The following is a 27693-nucleotide window of genomic DNA, read 5'->3' on the forward strand; positions in this document are numbered from 1 at the left end:
CATGTAAGAAATTTAATATCGCAGGAATCCATGGGTTCAAAAGGATAAAGCATGAGTCTTGTTAGTACTACATTAAGGTCCCATTCTGTGTTTGGTGGCCGTAATGGGGGTTTAAGGTGAATTAAACCTCTCATAAATCTACTGACAAAGGGGTTATGCTGATATCGGTGCATTCCCTATTGTATGATGGTAAGCTGAGATAGCACTTAGATGTACCCTTACTGACTAGGTCTGGAGACCAGAGTCTGAAAGGTGCCAGAGATAGTCTAATAAAGATGCTATGGGGCAGAAAAAAGGGTCAATACTTTTCTGTGCGCACCACGTGGTGAATCTTTTCCACCTAGAACGAAAGGTTTTTCGTGTGGAAGGTTTACGTGAAGCTACAAGCACTTGAGAGACATGAGTTGAAAGACTGAGTGGTTGCAAGATCAAGCTTTCAACATCCAGGCTATTACAGGTAGGGATAGAAGGTTGGGATGGCGCAACCTGCCCTGATCCTGAGTTATGAAAGTGGGAGTTATACCCAGGCGAATGGGTTCTCTGATCGAGAGGTCGAGAAGTATGGGGAATCACATTTGTTGAGGCCAATACAGTGTTATGAGTATTGACACCTTGTCCTGTTGTAGCTTCACAAGAGTTTTGTTATTAGCGGTATCGGGCGATACACGTATAGAAGACCTGAATTCCAGGGGCGAGCAAAGGCATCCATGACTAACTGGTTTCTCTGTTTGTGCAGGGAGCAAAATCTGTCCACTTTGTGATTCAGCTCGGATGCAAAGAGATACACTGTTGGTTGACCCCAACGTTGAAATATCCTGGTCGCTACTAAAGGATCCAGGGACCACTCGTGAGGTTGGAACCGACGACTGAGGCAGTCTGCAACTACATTGTGAATGCCGGCCAGATAAGTGGCACGGAGAAACATGGAATGTGTCAGGGCCCAGTCCCAAATTTGTGCGACTTCTTCTCAAAGGAGACACAAGCCTATACCTCCCTGTTTGTTCAGGTACCACATGGCTACCGTGTGGTCTGTTTGTATAAGAACAATCTTGTGTGAAAGGCAGTCCTTGAACGCATGTAGAGCATAATATATAGCTTGAAGCTCCAGGAAATTGATTTGAAATGTTGCTTCGAGTTTTGATAAGTACCTTGAATTTGGAGATTTTCTATGTGTGCTCCCCAACCTAAGATGGATGCATCTGTAGTTAAAGTTACTTGCAGAACTGGTTGCTGGAAAGGTAGGCCTATGCGCAAGTTGTTTTTTGTTCACCCACCATAGGAGAGATGAACGTAGTTGGTGGATTATTTGAAATGAAGACAACAGTGGTTGAACGGCTTGTATCCACTGTGATCTTAATGTCCATTGGGTTATTCTCATGGCTAATCTGGACATAGGCGTGACGAACTGTGGAGACCATGTGGCCGAGCAGAGTTAGAAACTGTTGTGCTGTCGCCTGTTTCTTTATGCGCAGAGATTTCGCTAATGAGAGTGTCTCTGCACGGTCCTCTGGGAGGAAGGCTCTTGATATTATGGTGTTCAGGTCTGCTCCGATGAACTGCAGTAGGCGAGATGATATGAGGTGGGATTTCTGGTAGTTGATTAGGAATCCCAATGAGTGGAGCAGATTGATTATGAGTCTGAGAGAGGCGCAAGAGCTCCTTGCTTTGACTGGCTTCTGATGAGCCAGTATTCCAGGTAAGGAAAAACGTATACACTTTCTTTGTACAAATGAGCCGCTGCTACCGCTAGGCACTTTGTGAATACTCGAGGTGCTGAGGTAAGTCCGAATGGCAGAACCCGGTATTGGAAATGTAGATGATCCACCAGGAAACGCAGAAACTTGCGATGAGGAGGGAATATTGGAATGTGAGCGTAAGCGTCTTGCAGATAGAGAGAACAGAGCCAGTTTCCTGCTTGAAGAAGGGGAAGCATGGTGCCTAAGGAGACCATTCTGAACTTCTCTTTCCATAGATATTTGTTGAGATTTAGGAGGTCTAGGATGAGATGCAGGCCTCCTGTTATCTATGGAATGAGGAAATAGCAGGAGTAGAATCCTCTGCCCTGCTGAGGGTGGGGAACTGGTTCCACGGCCCTAGCTCTCAGAAGGGTGGATAATTCTGCTTGCAGAAGAGTGATATGATCTTTGTGTATCCAAAGAGTCTTTGGTAGAGAGTCTTTTGGTACTGTGAGAAAATCCAGATGATAACCTTGTGTTATAATTGATAACACCCATTGATCTGTTGTGATGTTTCACCAATGGGGCTGAAAGAGAGAGAGAACCGACCTCCCACTGGTAACTCTGGGCTCAGGTTGGTGGAGTGGCTGCTGTCCTCTGGCCTGGGCCTGTCTGAGGAGGAGGCTGAGGCCTAGAAGCTCTCCGTTGTCTAGGCTGGATTCTCTACCTGGTGGATAGTACCTACGTGGTCTATAGTAGGGCTTTCTGGTGGCCTCTCTCACTGTGCGACATGTGGCAGATGAGGTATCTTGTGGGATAGCAGACAGTTGACGCCGAGTTTCAGAGTGATCTTTTAGCTGAGCTACTGCATCTTGAACCCTTGTTCCAAAAAGGTTATCACCAACACAAGGCAGATCTACTAGCTTCTCTTGAAATTCAGGCCTGAGGTCAGAAGCTTTGAGCCAGGCCCAGCGACATGCACTGATTCCAGTTGCAGCTACTCTTGAAGAAGTCTCAAAACTGTCATAGGCAGCACGTACCTCGTGCTTGCCTGCTTTCAGACCTTTGTGTACGATCTTGGTGAGTCTTGGTGTTTTGAGGTAAAGACTCTGCAAGCTGTTGCATTTGTTTCCAGAGATTACGTTGATACTGTGTCATATACAATTGATATGATGCTATCCTGGAGACCAACACTGAACCTTGGAAAACGTTTCTTCCTAGAGTGTCTAAGAACTTTTGTTCTTTGCCAGGAGGAGCTGATGAGTGGGGGCGATTTGCTTTGACTTTTTCTGGGCGAATTCTACCACCACAGATTGGTGTGGGAGTTGGGCCCTCTGAATTACGCCAGGAACTCTGTCACAAAAAATTTAAACAAAACCTTAAAACCTGGCTATTTAAAAAAGCCTACTATCAATGATCTGAATTCTCAACTACTCTTCCTAACTGCCACAATCTCTCATATATTGCTTATATTCTATTAATACAAAGTTATATACTGTATTGTTTTCGTTTAGTTACCTTGTTATATTGTAAAGCGCAATGCTGAATTACTGTTTGAATGTAAACAGAGGTGATGTTATTTACGTACCCCGGTATAGAAAAATCTATAAATAAACAAATAAATAAATAAATAAATAACCAGGGATGTGCTGCACCAGATAGGAGGTATCCATTCTTTTTTTTTAACCGGTGGTACTGAACATGGGTGTTCCCACAGCCTGTGTTGCAAGTCCAGCAGAACTTCATGTACCGGGATTGCCAGTACCTCCTTAGAAGGGTTCACAAACTGCAGAACCTCTAAAGTCTTCTGCCTGGTATCTTCTTCTGATAATAGTTGAAAAGGAACAGTATCAGCCATCTCCTTTACAAAGTTGGTAAAAGATAAGTCCTCTGGGGGTGACTTTTTCCTGTCTTCAGGTGGGGACGGCTCAGACATGATGTCCTCTGAAGAAGTGTCTGTGTTTCTGTCATCCCAAGCGTCCGATGCAGGGCGCCGTGGAGGAGAAGCATGAGGTATAAAAAGAGGCCTCGATGGCATCGGTGGTTTTTGTGGAGGCATCGATGGAGGAAATAAAGGCATCGATGGAGATATCGGGATTCTCAGCCGAGAAAGTCCGGAGGGCCCTGGTATAGGTTCAGATGGCAGAGAAGTCATCCGAGGCATCGTCGTCACCGACAGGAATCGGAATTTTAGGTGCCCTTGGTTGCACCGGAAAAGCTCCGATGAGGGTATTGAGCTCTGACAGAATTGGCTGAAAAACTGAGAGGTCTGGTATCGGTGTTGGCACTGGAGCAGACATTGGCATCAGTTCCAGCGCTGTCGATGGCTGAAGATTCCGGAGAGCTTCATTCACTGCCTGGTGGATAAAACTGTCCAATTCCTCCCTTATAGCTGGTGAGGTCAAAGCAGCTATAGGTGGTGCAGAGAAGGCGTAATCGGCACTTCCACGGGTCCCTGTGGTGGCTCGATTCCCAGCACCTTTATTGGTAGGGATTGCCTTTGAGCAGTAGGCCTCGAAGGTGTTGATGGCTCTTGTATACGAGACTTCTTCGGAGATGGCTCTCTCGGCAACAATAAGGTCTCTGGAGTCTACATCAGTTGATGCCGATGATGATGATGCTTTTCTTTATGCTCCGTACTTTTCTTTTCAAGCATGAATGTCGATTTTACAGATGTCCGGGACGGAGTTGGTGATAGCCGGTCTCTGGAGCCGTCACTGCGACGCTTTCAAACGACTAACCTTTTAGAAGCTCCAGCCAGAGACGACTGAGTTGACGTCGACTGAATAATTTGAATATGGAAGAGATTTTCCATCTTCTCTTGTTGGGCCCTCCTGCCCTTGGCCGTCATTTCAGCACATTGAGGGCAGGAAGAAACATCGTGAGACTCATCCAAGCACAGGACACACTCGACATACGGGTCATGATAGACATTGTGCGAGGGCACTTTGGGCATTTTTTGAAGCCCGTTGTCATAATGAAGGCCGGACAGCCGTCGACAGCCTTCTAACAGAAAAATTGTTTGAACCTGATCGAAACGGGAAACAACTGTACTCACCGGCTAGTGGTGACAGGGAGACCTCTATGTAGGGGATGAAAAGAGATTTTTTTTAAAACTTCTCTCTCAAATTTGGTGTGTGAGGAAGTCACACAGGGCTCCTTCACCACAATACTAACTGCAGCACAGAAAAACGAAGACTGAAGGGAGACCCCTGTGACTCGAGGGATCATGACATGCTGGGCATGCCCAGTGGACTCAGTGGGCTAAGAGTACCAGTCAAAAGTTTCTAGAAACTTTGACAAAGTTTTCCGTGATAGGGGTCTGCCCAATGACATCACCCATATGTGAGGATCATCATCCTGCTTGTCCTGGGATAATTACTAATTCCCTGACTACTTCCTTTCTTCTAGAACTATCAAGGCCAGTCCATTATGCCTGGGTTATGCATATCTACCAGCAGATGGAGACAGATCATCAGGCTCACTGATGTGACTTCTCATATCTTTGTGCTGAATTTGCCTGCTAGTATTTTCTGCAAAATCTAACTGTGCACAACTTAGAACATAAGAAATTGCCATGCTGGGTCAGACCAAGGGTCCATCAAGCCCAGCATCCTGTTTCCAACAGAGGCCAAAACCAGGCCACAAGAACCTGGCAATTACCCAAACACTAAGAAGATCCCATGCTACTGATGCAATTAATAGCAGTGGCTATTCCCTACGTAAAATTGATTAATAGCCATTAATGGACTTCTCCTCCAAGAACTTATCCAAACCTTTTTTGAACCCAGCTACACTAACTGCACTAACCACATCCTCTGGCAACAAATTCCAGAGCTTTATTGTGCGTTGAGTGAAAAAGAATTTTCTCCGATTAGTCTTAAATGTGCTACTTGCTAACTTCATGGTATGCCCCCTAGTCCTTTTATTATTCGAAAGTGAAAATAACCGAGTCACATCTACTCGTTCAAGACCTCTCATGATCTTAAAGACCTCTATCATATCCCCCCTCAGCCGTCTCTTCTCCAAGCTGAACAGCCCTAATCTCTTCAGCCTTTCCTCATAGGGAAGCTGTTCCATCCCCTTTATCATTTTGGTTGCCCTTCTCTGTACCTTCTCCATCGCAACTATATCTTTTTTGAGATCCGGCGACCAGAATTGTACACAGTATTCAAGGTGTGGTCTCACCATGGAGCGATATAGAGGCATTATGACATTTTCCGTTCAATTAACCATTCCCTTCCTAATAATTCCTAACATTCTATTTGCTTTTTTGACTGCTGCAGCACACTGAGCTGACGATTTTAAAGTATTATCCTCTATAATGCCTAGATCTTTTTCCTGGGTGGTAGCTCCTAATATGGAATCTAACATCGTGTAACTACAGCAACGGTTATTTTTCCCTATATGCAACACCTTGCACTTGTCCACATTAAATTTCATCTGCCATTTGGATGCCCAATCTTCAAGTCTTGCAAGGTCCTCCTTTAAACTGGAACGTATATGCACAACTATTCCCTCTCTTTTTTTGTTGTAGCTTTCAGAAGGCTAAGAAATCAAAGGAAAAGGGGGAACACAGGAAAACTACCACAAAAACAACCGGGAAAGAGGCAAACCCCATTTATTTCACCCCTCCCCTACCCCCCTCATACTCCTTCCCCCACACCCTCCTGCTGAACCCCCCCCCCATCATGAATCCCCCCTCCAAAAAAAATGTGCATCATTCCCCCTCCCTCCCCACACCCTCTCTGCCCCCCGAAATTCTCCTCCCTAGCACCCATCCCCAAACACATCTACATACCTCACCCCACTCCCTCTTTTCCCCCTGATAACCCCCTACGATAAACTTCTTTTTTCCTAATACATTGTTCCAGCATAATGTTACAGTTTTATGTTGTATATAATCACATTATGTTTTATTTAATCTGCTTAATAATGTTATTTTAGCCGACCCTTCTCCCAATGCGATAGCTTAGAATATGTATTAAATAGTTTTTCCAAACGATAGATAAATAATCAAATACTATGAAGCAACTACCTCTCCTGAATTGAACACAAACCGAGGAGAGAGGAGAATTAACTCACTTACCAAATATCAATAAACTTGTTTATCCAACAAATGAATTCCCAACAAATGACAATATCATAAGACTTATTGCTCTAATGTTGTAATCTGCGGCCTCTCACCACGCAATGGGTCGCAGGCTGTTATCAGCTTACAGAGCTTAATGTAATATAATCATTTATTGTCATTTGTCCACCCACCAAATACCTTTATTCAATAACCAATCCTATGGACCTATTATAAATTACTACAAATATGAACTGTAACTGAACAGAAACGTTCTTTGAGAATCAAGTTCATCACAAATAAGAATACTTAGCCATGAATTTTTCATCGAGCAGCTACTTTGCTGTTTAAGTTATGCATCCCAAGTTTATTGATATTTGGTAAGTGAGTTAATTCTCCTCTCTCCTCGGTTTGTGTTAAATAGTTTTTCAGCATAATAATGTTCTCATCTTAGCCAACGCTTTTCCAAGTTTACATTTACCTCATTTCATGTACAAGTTAAGTTCCCTGTAAACCGATATGATGTTACTACGAATACCGGCATATAGAAACTGTTAAATAAAATATAAATAAATAAATAAAATAAATGCAATGTGCAAGCATTCCTGCTATGCTTCTCCTCTGTGTAACCCAACAGAGTTCTGAAAATTAAAGGAGATAAATTAGCAGAGTCAGGAGAGAGCAATGTCTGGTCTAACTGTTCCAGAGGAAAGGAAATTATGAGCTACATAGTAATTTCACCTTCCTCTATGCCCAGTCAGGTCAGTCTATGCTGCACGGGATGTACCAAAGATATTCCCTTGTGCAGGCAGGAAGCTGCCTAAGCCCCTTGCAAAGCTACTGAGGCAAAGGAGACTTCCTCCATAACTCGAACATTCAGATGATAGTGTCTTGCAAAGTTATATGACATCAACCAGGTCACAATCTTACAAATTTCTAGCAGAAACACCAACTTCAGCTCTGCCTACAAAGTAGCCTGCACCCTTTTGGAATAAGTTCAGATTTGCATTAGTAAGAGTACTCCAGCTTCTACGTATATCGCTGCGATCATCTCCTTGATCCAACGCGTTACTGTAACTCTGGGCGCCGCTTCACTTTTACACTCATCTCCGAACATAACAGAGATGATCAGCCCTCTGAAACTAATTAGTGACCTTCAGATACCACAAAATATGTCACCATACATCCAAAGAATGCAGAAATGCATACTCCTTCACTTACAACTGCTTATCCAAGAACAGCAAGGATACCGCTTGATTCATATGACAACTCAAGACCACCTTTGGCGAAAAGGAGGGCACTGTGCAAAGCTGCTGCACCCTTATCCTGAATAATAGTCAGAAAAGGCTCCCTACAAGAAAGTGCCTGTAAATGATATCTTATTCATAGAACAAGCGACAACCAGGAATACAGTCTTCAAAGCAATCATAGACCCATCTTAAGTGGGGAGAACTGAGATCCAGCTTAGAAGGAGAGAACCAAATTCAGATCCCACAGATGAATTGGTATCCAAAGTGGTGGCCAAATGTTTCTTATGAAGTGTTAAGCACGAGACACATCAGGGTAAGAAGACAGAAAGTGATCCCAAATCCTTCCTCTAAAGCAAGCGAGTACCACCACCTGTACCTTCAACATATTGAGGGCCAAACTTTAGACAGATCCTCCTGCAGGAAATCCAATACGTGCAACATAGAGGCCCAGCCAGACATGTACGGATACTCAGCACACCAACCTTCAAAGACTCACCATACAAGCACATAAGCCAAGAAAGTGGAAAACTTCATAGCCTTCAAAAGCATAGACACTACAACCAGAATAATCTTTTGTCACCACGTATGTCCTTTCAAGGGTCAAAATATAAATCAGAATCGACTTGGATCCTCATGAGACAAACACACACAGATGGAACAAGCTCCCGAAGAGGACTGTCACACAAGAGGCATGAAAGAGCAGAATTTCATGGCTGAAGAGACCAATCTGGAACCCCTAGGAGAACAAGACATGGATGCCCAGCAATTTTTCCAGTCACTTTGCCTATCATGAGTCAAGGGAGAAACACATATAAAGTTTCCGTTCCCAGCCATTCCTGTACTACAGCATCGATTCTGGATGTCTGGTTTCTCCTAGAATGAAGAACCTATTCACCATCAAATTCTTGCCTGTCACATCAAATCCATGAATAGCAGATCCCATCTAGCGATGATGAGGTCAAAGGTCCTATCGGAGAGAAGCCATTCCCCCGGATTCAGAATGTGATTATTAAGATAATCTGTCTGCATACAGTTTGCTCATGCTATGGGAGATGCAGACAAGGCCTAAAGAGGTTTCTCCAGCCAAAGAAAAAGCATGTCCATCTCCAAGGAAACCAGAACACTAAGGTCCTCCTTGATGACTGATGTACACCGCTGCTATGTTGTCTGACAGCATTCTTACCGCCCTTCTGAATAACCAGAGTGCAAATTTGAGGAATACCACCTGAATCCCAAGAGCCTCCAGATGGTTGATGGACCAGCATGCCTTCACACTTGCACTTCCTGCGCTAAGCATAAACTGAAGCACACCATAATACAACAGCAATGGAGAAATTATTTACCTGATAATTTCGTTTTCCTTAATGTAAACAGATGGACTCAGGACCAGTGGGGTATTGTGCTCTTCTGCTAGCAGATGGGAGACTGAGTCAGATTTCAAAGCTGATGTCACTCTAGATATACTCCTGCAGTAACCTCAGCTCTTAAGTATTCTCTCTGAAAAGCCTTTGTGGATATATCTTTGCTTAAATAACTTGATTAAACCTTAATTGAATTCGTTCAACTAATTTCCAAAGTGGAGACCGCCAGTGCACTCAACCAATTAACGCCGACACCAGACAACCATGGGTGTTGAAATAGGGGTAAGCCGCGGCTTACCGTATTTGCTTAGTTTCGAGGTTCGTTATCCGAGGTTCTCCTTTTCTGGGGCAGCCGTGGGCGGGATGCTGAGTCCATCTGTCTACACTAAGAAAATCGAAATTATCAGGTAAGTAATTTCTCCATTTCCTAGCGTGTAGCCAGATGGAATCAGGACCAGTGGGATGTACAAAAGCTACTCCTGGACAGGGCAGGAGGTTGCCTGTGGCCCACATGCCCTTGCGAAGGCTGTCTCTTCTTGGGCTTGAACATCCAGGCTGTAGAAACTGGAGGTGGTGTGTATGAAGGACCACGTTGACACCCAACAGATATTGGCGGGCTTGATTTCTGCCCAAGAAACTGCCTGTGCCCTCGTAGAATGAGCCTTAACCTGTAGTGGTAAGGGCTTTCCTGCCTCTATGCAAACTGCTTTGATTACTTCCTTGATCCAGCGGTGTATGGTCACCCGGGAGGCCGCATCTCCTTGTTTCTTCCTGCTGTGAAGAACGAACAAGCGATCCGTTTTGCGCACCAGTTCTGATCTTTCCAGGTAGCGCACTAGGAGTCTTCCGACATTTAGATGGCAAAGAATGCGTGAGTCTTCCGAGTCCTTATGTTCATCCGGAGATGGTAGAGAGATGGTTTGGTTCAAGTGAAACTCAGAAATCACTTTCGGTAAGAAAGAGGACGGTGCGCAGCTGTATGGTTCCAGGGATGAACCTAAGGAACGGTTCCTGACAGGATAGTGCCTGTAGTTTGGAGATGCGACGAGCTGAACATATTGCCACCAGGAATACAGTGTTCAATGTTAAGAGGCATAGTGACAGACCACGTGTTGGTCTGAAGGAAGCTCCACCTAGGAAGTCTAATACTAGATTGAGATTCCATAGAAGCACCGGCCACTTTAGGGATGGTCAGAGTTGTTTAACCCCTTTCAGGAAGCAGGACAAATCCGGATGGGTTGATAGCCAGATACCTTCCACTTCGGCTCCGAAGCAGGACAGTGCGGCTACTTGGATCTTGAGGGAGTTGAGTGACAATCCCTTCTTCATACCGTCCTGTAGGAACTCCAGAATTATGGGAATCTTTGCTGTCCGCGGGAGTATACTGCGATCCTCGCACCAGGCTCTGAATACTCTCCAGATCCGAATGTATGAAAGGGATGTGGAGAACTTGCACGCTCGGAGCAGGGTGTCAATCACGGCCTTTGAGTAACCACACTTCTTCAGGCAACTCTCTGAAGAGCCAGACCGTAAGAGAGAATAGAGACGGATCTACGTGGAGAATCGGGCCCTGCCGGAGAAGGTCCCTGTGTTAAGGTAGGCATAGAGGGTTCCACGCAAGGAGTATTTGCATGTCTGCGTACCATGGTCTTCTTGGCCAATCCGGGACCACTAGTAGAACTAATCCCCTGTGATGTTCTATCTTGCGGATGACATTGCCCAGTAGCGGAAGTTATACAGTAAGTCTTCTTCTGGCCAAGTCTGGATGACAGCCTCGATCCCTTCGGAGTGTGGCTGTTGCCTGTGGCTGAAGAACCTGGGGACCTGGGCACTGAGTCGGGTGGCCAGTAGATCCATGGCTGGTAGGCTGTGGTCGATAGCGTCCATTCTCCCGGGTCCAGGCTCTCTTTGCTGAGGAAGTCTGCTGAGACAACGTCTTTTCCTGCGATGTGGAAGGTTGAGATCCCTTGTAGGTTTATCTCCGCCCATGTCACGAGAGGGTCTATTTCCAGCGAAACCTGCTGGCTTCTGGTTCCTCACTGGCGGTCGATGTAAGCAACTGTTGTAGCGTTGTCAGACATTACTCGAATCGCTTTGCCTTGGAGTCTGTGGCTGAATTGCAGGCACGCTAGTCTGACTGCTCGAGCTTCCAGGCGGTTTATGTTCCATTGTCCCTGGGCCGTCAGTTCCTGACAGTGGGCTCCCCACCCTCGCAGGCTCGCATCCTTGGTGAGCAAGATCCAGTTCGATGGGGATAGGCTTACTCCTCTGCTTAGGTGGTCTTCCTGTAGCCACCACTGGAGCTGAGAACATACCTCTGCTGGTAGTTGGAGGCGAATTAAGTAGTCCTGGGACAGTGGACTCCATCGTGACAATAAGGAGCGCTGGAGCAGTCGCATATGGCCCCTTGCCCACGGGTCGACCTCCAGGGTTGATGCCATGAGGCCGAGGACTTGAAGATAACCAATGCACGCCCCAAGGTATAGGACTATCAATCATCGTAATTGTTCCATCAGTTTCCTTCTCCTCGGGGGAGGGAAGAAGACTTTGTTCTGTTTGGTGTTGAAATGGGCCCCCGGGTACTCTAGAGATTGAGAGGGCTGCAGACTGCTCTTGCCCGTGTTCATGACCCAACTGAGCTCCTGCAGTAGGCTCTTGACTCTGCTAGTCACCTGCTGGCTCTCTTCCGAAGACTTTGTCCTGATCAACCAGTCGTCTAGGTAAGGGTGTACCAAGATCCCTTCCTTCCTCAGTGTTGCCACCAAGACCACCATAATTTTGCAGAATGTTCTAGGGACGGTTGCTAGGCTGAAAGGAGGTGCACGGAACTGGTAATCATGACCCAGTATCGCAAAGCGTAGAACACGCTGGTGGTCCTGATGGACTGGAACGTGAAGGCAGGCTTCAAAGAGGTCTATGGATGCTAGAAACTCTCCTGGTTGTACTGCCATTATGACGGATCTAAGAGTTTCCATGCGGAAGTGTAATATCTGCAGATGCCGGTCGACGTTGTTGAGATCCAAGATGGACCGGAATTGATCCTTCCTTCTTGGGAACAATAAAATAGATGGAATAGTGCCCCGTATTTTGTTGGGGCATTGGGACCGGAGTTATTGCCTTCAGACAGAGTAGTCTTGTTAGAGTGGTTTCCATTGCCAGCCTCTTGGTGTGGGAGTGGCAGGGTGACGACATAAATTTGTCTCGAGGGATGCTGCGAACTCCAGAGATTAATCTTCTCAGATGATGTTTAGTGCCTATTTGTCCAATGTTATCTCGACTCATCTTTGAAAGAAGAGGGCAAGTCGACTTCCTATCTCCTCTTCCTGTGGATGGGTCGGCCCATTCTCATTTTGGAGCATGGCTGGAGCCTGCTTCCAGGCCTGCTCCTCTTTTGGTCTGTTGGTTCTGAAAGGGCTGGGACCTTCTGGAAGGAAGAGGTGCCTGGAACTGCGAGTTCCTGTAGGGTCTAAAGCACTGCGAGCCTCTGCCCTTGGTTCTTCTAGGGGAGGGACGCTGAAATCCTTTACTCCTATTTTTCGGTAGCAAATTGGGATTCACCCAATTTGCTGGCTAACTTTTCTAATTCGCTTGCGAACATGAGAGATCCTTTAAAGGGCATTCTTGTGAGATTCGCTTTAGATGTTGTGTCTGCAGACCAATTCCTTAGCCATAGCTGTCTTCTGGTTGCCACTATTGAGGCAACACCCCTGGCTGAGGTACACACCAGGTCTGAGCTTGCATCCGTCAGGAAGGCTGCTGCAAGTTCCATCATGTCATCGGTCTATGTTCCAGAGTTATTTGCCTCTCTCTCTCGAGAGGAGCAAGCAGGAACATACCACCAGTACGCAGCAGGAAGCAATCAGCAGTGTCATTGCTGTTGTGTCGAAGGCCTGCTTGAGGATGGATTCCAATAGTCTGTCCAGAGTATCCTTCAATGCAGCCCCTCCCCTCAACGGGAATCGTTGTTCTCTTTGAGACGGCACAGACCATAGGGTCCACTTTCAGGAAATGCAGGCGTTCCTGGTCGCTGGCTCTAGAGGGTATAGGGCTTCGAAGGACCGACCCCCTTTGAAGCTGGCCTCTGGGGTATCCCACTCCAGGTCAATCAGTTCCTGGATGGCTTCCATCATTGGAAAGTAGCATGAGGCTTTACGAAGTGACACCAAGATGGGGTGGTTCTTTGGTTCCACCATAGGGTCCGAGCTTGGAATACCCAGCGTCTTCAGAGTCTGGGAAACAAGGGCTGGTAATTCATCTTTGTGGAAGAAGCGAAGCATGGTTCGATATGGTTCCATTTCTGGAGGGATTTCTCCTTCTTCCAGGGAGTCACCTTCATCATCTGAGGTGTCTGGGTCCCTGTCAGGGAAATTCTTGGTTAGGCAAAGCATGTCTCGAGGCATCCGAGCAGTGCAGGGAGGGTCTTGTGCTTCTGGCAGGGGTTGAGCCTGGGGCGCAGCCGGTGCTGATTGTGCCTGAACGAGGCTTGCAGACCTTGGAAAAATTCCAACCAGGAGAAGGTACCTGGGTCCATATTAATCCCAGTGGGAGTCAGAGTAGGGGCCCCAGAGGTGCCCTCCTGTGGAGAAGTCATCTCGGAGATGCATAGATCTGGGGAGCTATCGTCTGTACCAGTTCCGGACCCATCCTCTGACAGTAAGAGACCAGGCTTTGGTTCCCCCTGGGCTTCTCTGCAATGTTCAAGAGGAGCCAACATACCTTCACTTCCTGTCCTGCAGTTGCACTAAAATACTCAGAATCTGGAGAAAAACACAACTTTTCCACTCAACATAGCTCTTCAGAAACAAGCCTTAGTATCCTGACTCTCTCAACAATAAGGACTTTACTCTTCTATTACTCAAATGTTATTCAGGAATAAAATAGGCTAAGCAGCAAGATAGACAGGAGAATTCACTAGGAAAGAAGGCAAATCAAGGGGGATGGCAAGCACAAAACCCAAGTCTTCAGCCCTAATCTATCACCTTGCAAGCCCCCTGGGTCCAGGGCTATGCTCAGCGAAGAAGAGAAAGAGACTTGTACCTCAGGAGTTGCCTGTTGTGTCCGGTGCTAGACAGCTTCGCCCCGTTTGGCTCACCTTGTTCATGGCTCCTTCCGCTTACCTAGGAAAGATGGCTACCGCCGCGTCTACAAACTGACCTCTCCGGCGACCCTGGAACGGCTATGGTGCAGCCTCCCGCTATGCTCCTCAGAAGTACCTACTAGGGTGCGTGCGCACCACCCATGTCTTTTTCCAACTTTGGCGCAAACCTTGGGGGCGTTCCCCTTTGCTGATGTCACGGCATCCGAGTATATAACCTATTCTAATTTGCTACCTCGTTGAGTTAGCAAGGACTCAAATCCGTTCCTGTCTACACTACTCTGCCGCTTCCGTGCTGCCGCTGGAAGCTCTCTCTCTGCCCTTCGGGGTAACTGCTAACCTGGGTACCCGCTCCTCTGGTAGTCGCTCGAGGGCCTGCTCTCCCTGCCTTGGTGCCTGCACTTTCTTCATCAACCTGGTGGAATCGCATACCTACAGCAAACACCTAGTGAGTACTCTAACTCTATCTCATCCACAGTACTTACCTTGCTGGGAAACCTGCTTCGAAACCTCCCTATACCAACGGGGTGAGAAGGGCTCCCTCTGCTGAGGTCCCTGAGACTGCTACTACCAGACTGCCTCATTACTGCCACCTCTGGTGATACTCTTCAAGCTGTATAATAAAGAACTAACTGTGTTTGTGCGTTCTGAGTCAAGCCCAGTACTGTGGCTCCTCACAGGGCTTCTCCCCGTGGGCGTAGTCGTCTGCCACAGTACCTAACGATCCATCCAAACGCCGCTTAACCATAACATTGCCCTCTGATTTTCAGTCTTTACCCAGCCAAAGCAAGCATCAGCTCAGCGAACAGGATATTCACCTACCATCTGCTGGAGACAGAATACCAGCAGGCTGAGGTCAGCACAAGAATCTATCATGCTGTCAACAAGCCTATTAGTCTCTGTCTCTATCTGCTGGTTAGAGGATATAAATTGTCTGGTTGTTCTGGCTAGCTGAAGAGGAATCTTATTTAGTATTTCAGAGGTACAATACAGAGCATTACATTTTCCAATAAAAATTATATACATGTTCTACAACATATAAGAAACAAGTTTCATAAACAAAAAAGTTACCATATTTTTCGCTCCATAAGACGAACCTAGGATTCAGAGGGGGAAAATTAAAAAAAAAAAAAATGGTGTGCTAAACCGGCTCTGTTCCCGGGCATCTGTGCGCCTTATGGAGCAAATTAGGGGAGTGCATAACATTATTTTTGTCAACATTTCATTTTCGGGTCTGGGGAGGGCCATTTCGGCTACTCCCCAGATCAGAAAACTTTATCGTTCTCTTTCTGTGGGAACCCCCCCCCCCCGCCAAAAAACCCCCATCCCAACCATTTAAATTTAATAAACTACAATCCCCCACCCTCCTGACCACCTCCAAGACCTGCCAAAAGTCCCTGGTGGTCCAGAGGGGGTCGGGAGTGATCTCCTGCACTTGGGCCGTCGGCTGCTAGTAATGAAAATGGCACCGACGGCCCTTTGCCCTTACTATGTCACAGGGGCTACCGGTGCCATTGGTCAGCCCCTGTGAATTAGTAAGGGCAAAGGGCAATCAGCGCCATTTTGATTACTGGCAGCCGACTGCCCAAGTGCAGGAGATCGCTCCCGACCCCCTCTGGACCACCAGGGACTTTTGACAGGTCTTTTGGGATGGTGGGGGGGGGGGGGGTGTCAGGAGGGTGAGTGGTTGTAATTAGCTTTTTTTTTTCTTTTTTATATTCACTCCATAAGACGCACAGACATTCCCCCCCCCCCCCCCCATTTTTGGGGGGAAAAAAATGCGTCATATGGAGTGAAAAATACAGTAACTAAAAAAGTAAAAGCCAGTTTAAAAGTTGTTAACCTCCTTTTCTTCTTGAAGACCTTGTGTTTCCTCTTTAAGGTTATCCATCACTTCCTTTAACTTTTCTTCTTCTGCTTCTTTGCGTTTTTCAAGAGTTTCCTTTCTAGTTGTTGCTTCTGTGATAATTTTTGTACTGTTGCCAGGCACACATTTTAGTTCTTCAACCTGTTAACACACAAAATTTTAAATTTACAACAGTTTAAAAAAAAAAAAAAGTATAATAATTTTAGACTGGCATTCATTGCAGAGGCAGCAATAACTGCTCAATTCAGCTGGAGCTAACAAACTATCAGGCTGATTCAATAAGAATCGCATGTGCTCTGTATTGAACGCCTGCCCTCCCTATGTGCGCCAGCCACTTCTCCTGGGAGCGCGATTCTTTATTTAAATGAGGGGGGGGGTCGCGCAAATAAGGAGGTGCTAGGGAGAATAGCACTTCCCTAGCACCTCCTTATTAGTGAAGAGGTGGTTGACAGCGGGCCCCGACAACCGATGCTCTATTTTACCGGCATCGGTTTCTGAACCCGCTGACAGCCACGGTTAGGAAAAGACGCCGGTAAAATTGAAAATCTGTTTTTCTAATCGCTGACTAGCAGGCAAATTTGTTTTTCATTTTTGGTTCCTCCAACTTAATATCACTAGGATATTAAGTCGGAGGGTGTACAGAAAAGCAGTATTTTCTGCTTTTCCGTACACTTTCCCAGGTTGCTCAGAAATTAATACCTGTCCCCTTACTGTATAAGAGGTAATAGACACGCGGCAAAATGCATGCTAAACGGTGCGCTCGGCCGAGTGCACTGAACTGCATCGGCCTGTATGTTAAAACTAAGAATTGTCTTTTGATTTTGCTGGGTAAATACACTATTTCTCTTTAAATTTGCTTTGAAAAGCAAATTGACATATTTAGATTCTACTCTTCCTGTCAGAAACTTAACTTTTTACTGCTTTTTTAAAATACTCTTTCAGAAGCAGAGGCCAAACTTTTGCAGCTTTACTCAGTTATAGTGGCCCCTGTCCTCAATTCTGTAAATTAGCACCTTTTTTATATATATCTAATCTTTTTAAAAAAAAACAAAAACTGCCTTACTCAAGTAATTCAAGGCAAGAACATTTCAAATTACAGAACAATCCTTATAATGTATGCAAAAGAATAGGCATCCCTGATCAAATTGTATATTTCAGTGAATTTATAGGTGAACAGAAGTCAACACAACCTCTACATGGTTCAAAGTTAAGTTCGAGATATTTCCGCAATTTATGACTATCTGCTGATTTTAACAGATTGAAATAATAAAACAGTGAATATATCATGTGCGAAACTTAGGAAACCCTTCCATTTGTTTCATTACTACTTAAAAAAAAAAAAAAAAAAAGTTAAAGTCCAAAAGGTTGATTGAATTATTAGGTCTTTGTTTAGGTGAAGACAATTCCACAGTTGAACCAAAGTTTGACCCTTCTAATCTGTCTACTTTTCAACAATCATGGGCTCCTGTAAGCACCAGCCTGAACAATTGATAAGATATTGTGATTCATTCTTACAAAGCAGGGTAACACTTTAATAATCTCCAAACGCATCCAGCTATCAATTTCAACTGTCAAAATCATCATCAAGGAACGGAAGTTACACAGAACTGTTGAAGTCAAGGCAAGATTTGAAAAATCTCCGAAAGTACCCTAAGATCTGCAAAACAGAACTCACAGATCACTGCAAGTAACCTGCTGAAAAATTTAGCTAAATGAAAATTGGTTCTTACCTGCTAATTTTTGTTCCTGTAATACCATATATCAGTCCAGAAAAGTGGGTTGTGTATCCCTACAAGCAGGTGGAGCCAGAGAACAATTAGAACTTTGGGCACTGCTACATAACGAGAGTGCCACCTGCAGTCACTCAGTATTGACCTGTACCCAAAGCCCATGCTAATAGAACTAAATAACGAAGGGTAGCACCCAACCAAATTTCCGGACTACCACTTTCGTCGCTGGTAAAAACCAGACAGAGCAACTGCTAAAAACTGCTCCATGAATCATGTCTGCAAAAAAGGAGCTTCAACAATAAAAAAAAAAAAAAAAACCTTAAGCAGGTTCTGACCAAGACAGTTTTTCGGTATTCTGAAGGGGTGGGCCTCTGGACTGATCTGTGATATTACAGGAACGAAAATTAGCAGGTAAGAACCAATTTTCATTTCCTGAACATACCCAGATCAGTCCAGAAAAGTGGGATGTACCCAATCCACCCTACACTGGGCGGGAACCCAAAAGACCCGCATGAAGCACACTCTCCCCGAAGGACAGTTCATCAGAAGCCTTAACATCCAATCGGTAATGTTTTGTATAAGTGTGAACAGACTAACACACCGCTGCCCTACTGATCTCCTGAGGCAACAGTAACTGACACTCTGCCCAGGAGGTAGCCTGAGCACTAGTGGAATGAGCTCTGAGACCCAAAGGCACCTGATGCCCTCGGACTATGTATGCCGTGCAAATGGCTTCCTTAATCCACCAAGATATGGTCGCCTTTGACGCATTGTCCCCCTTCTTTGGGCCACCAAAGAGTACGAACAAATGATCAAAACGTCTGAAGTCATTGGTAACCTCCAGATAATGCAATAAGGCACGCCGCACATCCAAAAGATGAAGGTCTCTGTTCTGAAAAGACTCCCGGGACCAGTTAGGGAACCCCAGAAGCTCCACAGTTTGATTGACGTGAAAGGCTGAAACCACGTTAGGGACAAAGGACGGAACTGTACATAACGATACCCGATAGTCGTAAATCCGAAGAAAAGGATCCCGAAAAGACAGGCCTGCAACTCTGAGATCCGACGGACCGAGCAAATGGCCACCAAAACCACCGTTTTCAAAGTCAGATCTTTCAGGGAAAATTCACGATGAGGCTCAAAAGGAGCGCCACATAGAACTCGGAGGACTAAATTCAAACTCCAATCTGGACACACCGAACGGATGGGAGGGCGCAAATGTTTGACCCCCTTAAGAAACGAGCACCATCCGGATGCACTTCCAGCGAACAGTCGTCAAAGTTTCCCCGCAAGGTAATTCAGTAAGTAATTCAGTAAGTAAATGGATGGATTTTCAAATTACACAGTGTGGAGCCATATGGACTTAATGAGAAAGTAGAATGGTTTTCTATGATCTAACAGTTTAGAATTTCACAGTAGTTAGCCTTCTGGTGTCACCATGCCAATTCTAAAAAAAAGTGGTTTGAATGCTGTCGCCCGCATAGTTGTATCATAATATGCTTGTACCACCCTCCCCGTTCATTATCACAAATTTTTTTTCAAGATGGCCGTCTTTGTGACGTCACTGTCCTTATTTGGAGTTACCCACCCAGGGTTTCCCTTGCTACGTCATTTGCCCTATATGGATATGACCATATTTGTAAGCTCGTACGTCATTTCCTGTCAAATCACGATTCGACGGGTCCCCCTTAAAGTCAGCGTCTCTCGGGCGCGCAAGCTGTCAGTATCTGAACGGCATGTTGGCAGGTGACAACGGTATAGTGCACGTAAGTCAGGTTAACTTTTAACCACTATTGAGAAACCATAGCATTTTTCAGCTTTATTCTTAAAAGATATTCACTTGTTCCAGCGCACAGACAATCGCCGTCTCAGAATTTGCATACTGACCGGGACACAGCGGAGTAAGTTTCAATTTCCAAACCGAGCCCTTGCATCTTTAGCAGTAAAGCATATAAGAACTCTGATTATTTTATCTTTACACGCAGAAACATTTGAAGGCTCATCTCTTCCTGAAGGTCCCTGATGAAGGAGTAACAGACTCCGAAACACCACGGTGTCGGAGGCCACGCTTCAGGACTTTCTTGCCCTTCTCCTGCGTTCGAATAAAGATAAGTGCACACACACTAGTGTTCTTAAAATTGCACAGTGTCAGTGTCACAGTTTCAGCACCTACTGGTGCGACTAAAGCGTGTTGCAACCTATGATTATACTTGCCCGGAATGTTACAGGCTTCAACCAATAAGCCACAAATAGACTGAGGCTATTTATGAAGGTTGCTCAACGCTACTTCACCAGAGTTCCCTTTCAGCTGAATTTTTGTGCCCTCAAGAACAATGTCATGAAGAACCTATCCTCCAATCTAAATACCTTATCCAAGAACATGTCAGTCTTTAATGTATATGTTATTTGACCTCATTGATTTAATGTAATTGTTTATGTATATTATTGTAGATTGTGTTGTAAACCGAGCTAACTTTAGAGTCCCTTGCCACAGCACTGTAGGAAACCAAGGACTCGGTCTATACTTTAAATCTGCTTGACTGAAGATATTCTAATTCCTAGGTCATTTCATTCCAACATTCACAATAAGAAAGGAACCTCATTGACCCCATGAACAGAAAACATCTGCTAAAACATTCAATTCATAAAACCCTAGAAGTGCATATAGCAGAAAAAAAAAAAACCCCCAAAAACTGATGAATAAAAAAAAATCTAACAAATCTCAACTGTAGCTATTTCTAAATAGGAAAAAGTCTAAACAAGTCCTCCCAAATACGTTTAAAGAAAATTCTTTAAAAATGATAGTAATATTAAAAGTTCAATAATACCTTTTCCTTGTCCTTTTGTAGCTGTTTCTGAAGTTTCTTGGCTTTGCTTTTGGCATGTTTTAGTTTCTCCCTCACATCAACGTCTTGCAGGTCCAACTGGGTAAATTTTTCTCTATTATCCTCAATGAACTTTGTAATTTTATTAAGTTTCCTGATAGGGAAAAGATACCATGAAATGAAGAACTGCAGATTGGAATTTTCTGAGTACAACATACTGGAATACAAAAGAAATGCAACCTCAACTATGACCCCTCAACACCACTTTCTCCCCCCTCCCCCAAATAAAAAAAACAACACACACTAAGAGCATCAAGGAAACAAACAAAAGGAAAATTAGGTCTTACCTTTGCTAATTTTCGTTCCTGTAGTACCGAGGATCAGTCCAGACTGCTGGGTTATGTCCCCCGTCCAGCAGATGGAGTCAGAGAGAAAACTGAAAAGGCACCCTCTATATACTCTGGTGCGCCCCCTGCGATCCTTCAGTATAATCAATAACAAAGCAGAATGAAACAAGAAACAATGGCTGAAAACTGGTGACTAGAACAAGATAAACATGAACATTTGGAAAACGAGGAAACCAGGCGTTAGGCCATGAAATACAAACAGGAAAAACGAGCACCATCTGAAACAGAAAAGCTGAAAAACAGAGCCGCCGCGGGACTCTTCACTGATATGGGCGGGCGTCTGGACTGATCCTCGGTACTACAGGAACGAAAATTAGCAAAGGTAAGACCTAATTTTCCTTTCCCTGTACGTACCAGGATCAGTCCAGACTGCTGGGAAGTACCCAAGCTGCCCTAAATGGGGTGGGACCTAGACAGTCCCGCGCGAAGCACACCGCTACCGAAAGAGTCCACCGGAGTGTGCACATCCAATCGGTAATGTCTAGCAAAAGTGTGCAAGGATTTCCAAGTAGCCGCCCGGCAAATCTCCTGAGGAGAGACAAAACCACTCTCCGCCCAAGACGACGCCTGAGAGTGCAGAGAATGGGCTTTGAGACCAGCCGGAACGGTACGACCCTGACAAGTGTAAGCAGAAGCAATGGTCTCCTTCAACCAGCGAGCTATCGTAGTCTTGGACGCTTTAGCTCCCTTTTTCGGACCGCTCCACAAAACAAAAAGATGGTCAGACAGTCGAAAAGGGTTGGTAACCTCCAAATACCTCAACAGCGTCCGTCGCACATCCAACTTCCTAAGTTCCGGTTGTCGAGACGCATCCCTATCGTCCAGAACAAAAGCAGGGAGATCGATGGTTTGATTGATGTGAAAAGCGGAAACTACCTTCGGCAAGAAGGAAGGAACAGTACGGAGCGAAATCCCCGAATCATGAATACGGAGAAAAGGCTCTCTGCAAGACAACGCCTGGAGCTCGGATATTCGCCTAGCCGAACAAATAGCGACGAGAAACACTGTTTTGAGAGTGAGATCCTTGAGGGTAGCCCTTCGTAAAGGCTCGAACGGAGAAGAACAAAGAGCACGGAGAACCAAGTTTAGGCTCCAAGAGGGACAGATAGCCCGTACCGGTGGGCGTAAGTGCTTAACCCCTCTTAAAAACCGCGCTACGTCAGGGTGCATGGCGATGGAAACCCCTTCAAGCTTACCGCGGTAACAGCCTAAAGCCGCCACCTGCACACGGAGGGAATTATAGGATAAACCCTTCTTTAGGCCCTCCTGCAAGAATGCCAGAATATGAGACACCGTAGCCTGTCGCGGTGGCACTTCCAAGTCCCTGCACCAAGTGTCGAATACTTTCCATACTCTGACATAGGCTACCGAAGTAGAAGGTTTACGAGCCTGCAGAAGAGTAGTAATGACCGAATCCGAATAACCCCTCTTTCTCAATTGACGCCTCTCAAAAGCCAAGCCGCTAGACAAAAGCGATCGGCCTGGTCGAAAAATACTGGACCCTGCCGTAACAGATGAGGCAGGTGACCGAGACGCAAGGGGCCGTCCACTGCTAGGTTGACCAGATTGGCGAACCATGGTCTCCTTGGCCATTCTGGAGCCACTAGAATAACTGGACCCGCGTGTGATTCGATGCGGCGCAAGATTTTCCCCACTAACGGCCACGGAGGGAACACGTAGAGGAGAACGCGAACGGGCCAGGGTAGAACCAGGGCATCTACACCTTCCGACCCGTATTCCCGTCTGCGACTGAAGAAGCGAGCCGCCTTGGCATTTGAGTGTGTCGCCATGAGATCCAGTCGGGGAGTTCCCCACCGTTGGATGAGGAGTCTGAGTGCTTCGTGAGACAACTCCCACTCTCCCGGATCTAGCTGTTGCCGGCTGAGGAAGTCTGCTTGAATGTTGTCGACTCCGGCGATGTGTGACGCTGCAAGACGAGACGGGTGTTTTTCCGCCCAAGCCATTAATCGACTGGCTTCGGACGCCACTAGCTGACTTCTTGTCCCGCCTTGCCGGTTTATGTATGCTACCGTGGTCGCATTGTCGGACAGGACCCTGACAGCTCGCTCCCGGATCAGAGGGAGAAAGTGTTGCAACACCAGGCGGACCGCTCTGGTTTCCAAACGATTTATTGACCACTTGGCTTGCGAAGGCGTCCATCGCCCCTGAGTGGACTGAGATTGACAGACCGCTCCCCAACCGGTCAGACTGGCATCTGTCGTGACAATGATCCATTGAGGGGGCTCCAAATCGACCCCCTGGAGGAGATGGAGTGGATTCAACCACCATTGCAGGCTGGTCCGTGTCGGTTCGCAGAGTGGCAAAGGCACTTGAAATTCCTCAGATTTGGGGTCCCAACGGGATAGAAGCGCCCTCTGTAGAGGACGCATATGTGCAAAAGCCCAAGGAACCAAATCCAGAGTGGATGCCATATAGCCAAGAACTTGTAAATAATCCCACGCCACCGGCAGGGGGTGAAGCAATAAACGGCGAACATGAGTTTGCAAGCGCTCCATCCGTGCCTGAGGGAGGAAAACCTTGCCCAGACTGGTATTGAACAAGGCTCCCAGAAACTCCAATCGCTGGGTGGGTATCAGCCAACTTTTGGAGTGATTGACGACCCAACCCAGAGAGTGAAGCCGGAGAAGCACCTTCTGTACCGCTTCCTCGCAGAGAGGTAGGGACTTTGCTCGGATAAGCCAGTCGTCCAAACACGGATGTACGAGAACACCTTCTCTCCGGAGACTTGCAGCGACCACTACCATGACCTTGGTGAAAACTCTCGGAGCTGTCGCAAGGCCGAACGGAAGAGCACAAAACTGGAAATGCGAGCCCATTATCATAAAGCGGAGGAACCTTTGATGGAACTCCTGGATTCCTATATGCAGGTAAGCCTCTGTGAGGTCCAAAGAAGCCAAATACTCGCCTTTGTGGACCGCTGCGATAACAGAGCGCAGAGTTTCCATCCGGAAGCACGGTATGTGTAACGCTCTGTTGACCTGCTTCAGATCCAGAATGGGACGGAATGTGCCTTCCTTCTTTGGGACGATGAAGTAAATGGAATAGCGACCCGTTCTTTGTTCGGAAGGTGGAACCGGCACTATAGCTCCAAGGTCTTGTAACCGAGTTATCGTCTGCGCAATCGCCTGCTGTTTTGCTTGGGAACCGCTGGGAGAAATGAGGAACAGGTCGCGGAGGGGCCTTGCAAACTCCAATGCGTACCCGTAATGAATGATGTCGAGAACCCACTGATCGGTAGTAATTCTGGCCCATTCCTCTCGAAAGTAAAAAAGACGTCCTCCTACTTTCGGAACTGAGGGATGAGCCAGCGTCCCTTCATTGAGCTGTTTTGGCGGCGGCAAAGGAATGCAACGCTGTTGTACGCGCTGGCCGCCTGCCACGAAAGGAAGGAGTCCATGCTTGAGAATGCGTGGTAGGTTGTCTAGATGAATAAGTGGAGGAGGAGGAGCCTCTACCGGAGCGAAATCGACGCTGCCCGCGAAAACGACCGCGAAAATTGCCCGAAGACCGAAAAAACCGAGGTTTGTCCTCCGGTAACTTAAATACCTTGTTCTCTCCCAGAGAACGAATTAACTGCTCTAACTCGTCCCCAAATAAGAGTTTACCGCGAAAAGGAAAGGAACCCAGTTGTGCTTTGGAGGACGAGTCGGCAGCCCAGTGACGCAGCCAAAGTAGCCTTCTCGCCGATACTGCGGAAGACATGGAACGGGCCGAGGTGCGAAGCAGATCATAAAAAGCATCCGCAGCAAAAGCTACTGCGGATTCCATGCGGTTGGCCTGCTCCGCCTCCTGCGGCGGCAGATCTTGCGATGTTAACATCTGTTGTACCCAGCGAAGGGTAGCGCGCTGCACCATGCAACTGCAAAGTGCTGCCCGTACTCCTAAGGCTGAAACCTCAAATATCCGCTTCAATAAGGTCTCCAACTTCTGATCCTGAAGATCCTTTAGGGCCGTACCTCCGGTCACCGGGATGGTAGTGTGTTTCGCCACGGCTGTGACAGCGGAATCTACTTTAGGCACCTTAAGCAACTCCAATGAATCCGCAGGTAGCGGGTAAAGTTTATCCATCGCCCGACTAACTCTAAGAGTGGCCTCTGGATTATCCCATTCCCGGTAGATAATCTGAGCAAGCTTATTATGAAAAGGAAAAGCATGCGATGGAGTGCGGAGTTCGGTCAATTCTAAGTCACCCGGTAGGTCATTTGACTCAATCTGGGGTACCGGAATTCTCAGTTCCTGTAGCACATGACTGATTAAAGGATCTAACTCCTCCTTGTGAAATAATCTGAGAATTTGAGGGTCGTCCCCTTCGACCGGATCCCCGCCCCCAATATCCATTCCTGAATCCGGGGTGGGAGTGTCTGGTAAGACCGGATCAATAGTAACATGCGCTGGAGGCTTAGGAGGAGGGGCTGGATTAGGAGGAAGGGCTGGAATAGGGGTTCCCAAGCCCAAGCCAGTGGGAGCTGAAAGTTTTCCCCGTTTATCAGAAATAGGAGCAGCCTGTTCCCATTCAGCTTCTGCTTCCAAATAAGCTTTATGGAGCAAAAGCACAAACTGTGACGAAAAAGGGTGAGGCCTCTTCGAGGAACCTCCCCTGGCTCCTCTAGTCGGCTGAGGGCTAAGCTGCGGAGGAAATTGGGGTAGGAGGTCCTCTCCCTCCTCAGACGACACTGAATCGCGATCGATATCGCCCAAAATGGCCGCTGACTGCCCCAAAATGGCCGCTGCCTCCGAGGACGGAGGAGAGGAGAGTCGTGGTCTGCCCGAATTTAAACTTGGCTCCTGCCGCGGAGAAGGGGAGATACCGGTCGCGGCTGTCTTCCGCGAGGGCCCCTCCCCCCCGGGAAGGCACCGGGAACAGAGGCCCTCGCGGGAGAGCCGGCGACCCTGCTCTCCACACGCTGCACAAATGGTTCCTCGAGGCATGCTGAATCGCAGAGAAACGGCGCGAAAATGGCGCGAAAAGGGGCCCGGGTGACAAGCACCCCTTCCGGAGAGCACAGTGAGTAAGCAGGCGAAAAGGAAAAAATCACCTCTTTTTTTTTTTTTTTTAAACCAGTAGCGCTGCTACCAGCAGCCGAATAAAACTTGAAAATTTTTTATTTATTTATTTATTTTTACTTGGGAGCCGGCAGAGGGTGCACCACACCCATAAAATCTAATTCTCCGAGGAATTAATACTTCTCAGGAGTCGGAGAGGGAGAGTGACCGGCCCACCGATTAATACTCCCCTCCTCTCACTGGGCTGGGCAGACAGAAAAACTCCGGGAAAAGGCTCTAGGGTAGCACCCTGCCTTGCCTGCTATGGCTCCAGAATAGGCAAAATTAGTTCTTAAATTTACAATGAGCTAGTCACCAAATCTTTAAGCCATATAATTATAACCTAACCTGACAGGGAACTTCCCCAACTACAGGAGATCAGGACCGCAGGTTATGCTCTCTCATCTGCTGGAGTCAGAGATATACTGGAGGATCGCAGGGGGCGCACCAGAGTATATAGAGGGTGCCTTTTCAGTTTTCTCTCTGACTCCATCTGCTGGACGGGGGACATAACCCAGCAGTCTGGACTGATCCTGGTACGTACAGGGAAACAAATTTAAGCATTCCAATTTGCACAATTTTTTTTTTTTTTTTTTTATCTCAAATAGGAAAGAAACACAAGGTCAAAAAATGTTAACATACTCCTGTAGATAACAGAAATGTACACTATACAACGCAGACCAATTTACACACTTTATTCTGTTGCAGCAGTCTATAGTTAATAAGGTTAACAGACATCAGATATGCAAGAGTAATTAAAAAAAAAACTAGCTAAAAAATTAAATGACCTGTTCACACAATTCTCTACACTAACATTTTTATATGAGGTCTTTTACAATTTTGCAAGACAATATTTACTTTTCTATTTCCTTCAAGGCTTTATTTTTTACTTTCATTTCATCAGCAAGTTTATTACTCTTCTCATTAATATCTTTAGTATCTTCATTTATTTTCTGCTTCTGTGTTTCCATTTCACTAATCCGCTTCTGCAGATCATGGCTAGTGGGGACAAACAAATAAGGAAAACTATATTAGGTTTTAAAATACAAAAACAAATTTTTAAACAAGCAGCAGGGAAATACAGTACAATTGCCAGAAGGTCTCAATCCTCAAATTTGACATCTGGAAAATCTGTAGTTTTACTAAAAAAAAAAAAAAATACATACACACACCCCAATTCTTAAATTAGAAGAAAGTGTAATGAAAAGGAAAGAGGAAAATGTTCAAATATAAAAAAGATTTTTCTGGAAATTAAATCTGTGTTGTGTACATGGTTTCAATCTTTTTCAGAAATTTTAGACTTGTAAATTATGTACCATTTGTTGTAAAATGTCATGAAAGAAAGGA

The 27693-nt window shown here is 46.1% G+C and overlaps 1 protein-coding gene across 3 annotated transcripts in view; it reads right to left on the reverse strand.

The window, feature by feature from the left end:
• The window catches only part of SMC4 (structural maintenance of chromosomes 4), a 318061-nt gene that overhangs the window by 243047 nt on the left and 47321 nt on the right, over window positions 1-27693 (reverse strand). For all 3 annotated transcript variants that reach the window (XM_029617081.1, XM_029617080.1, XM_029617082.1), the window contains exons 8-10: window positions 27205-27345; window positions 20879-21029; window positions 16297-16461 (exon numbers count right to left, since the gene is read on the reverse strand). In XM_029617081.1, coding sequence (XP_029472941.1) covers window positions 16297-16461; window positions 20879-21029; window positions 27205-27345 — 457 coding nt within the window. The remainder of the gene's footprint in view (window positions 1-16296; window positions 16462-20878; window positions 21030-27204; window positions 27346-27693) is intronic.

Source organism: Rhinatrema bivittatum, chromosome 9, assembly GCF_901001135.1.
Source record: "Rhinatrema bivittatum chromosome 9, aRhiBiv1.1, whole genome shotgun sequence".
Lineage (NCBI taxonomy): Eukaryota > Metazoa > Chordata > Amphibia > Gymnophiona > Rhinatrematidae > Rhinatrema > Rhinatrema bivittatum.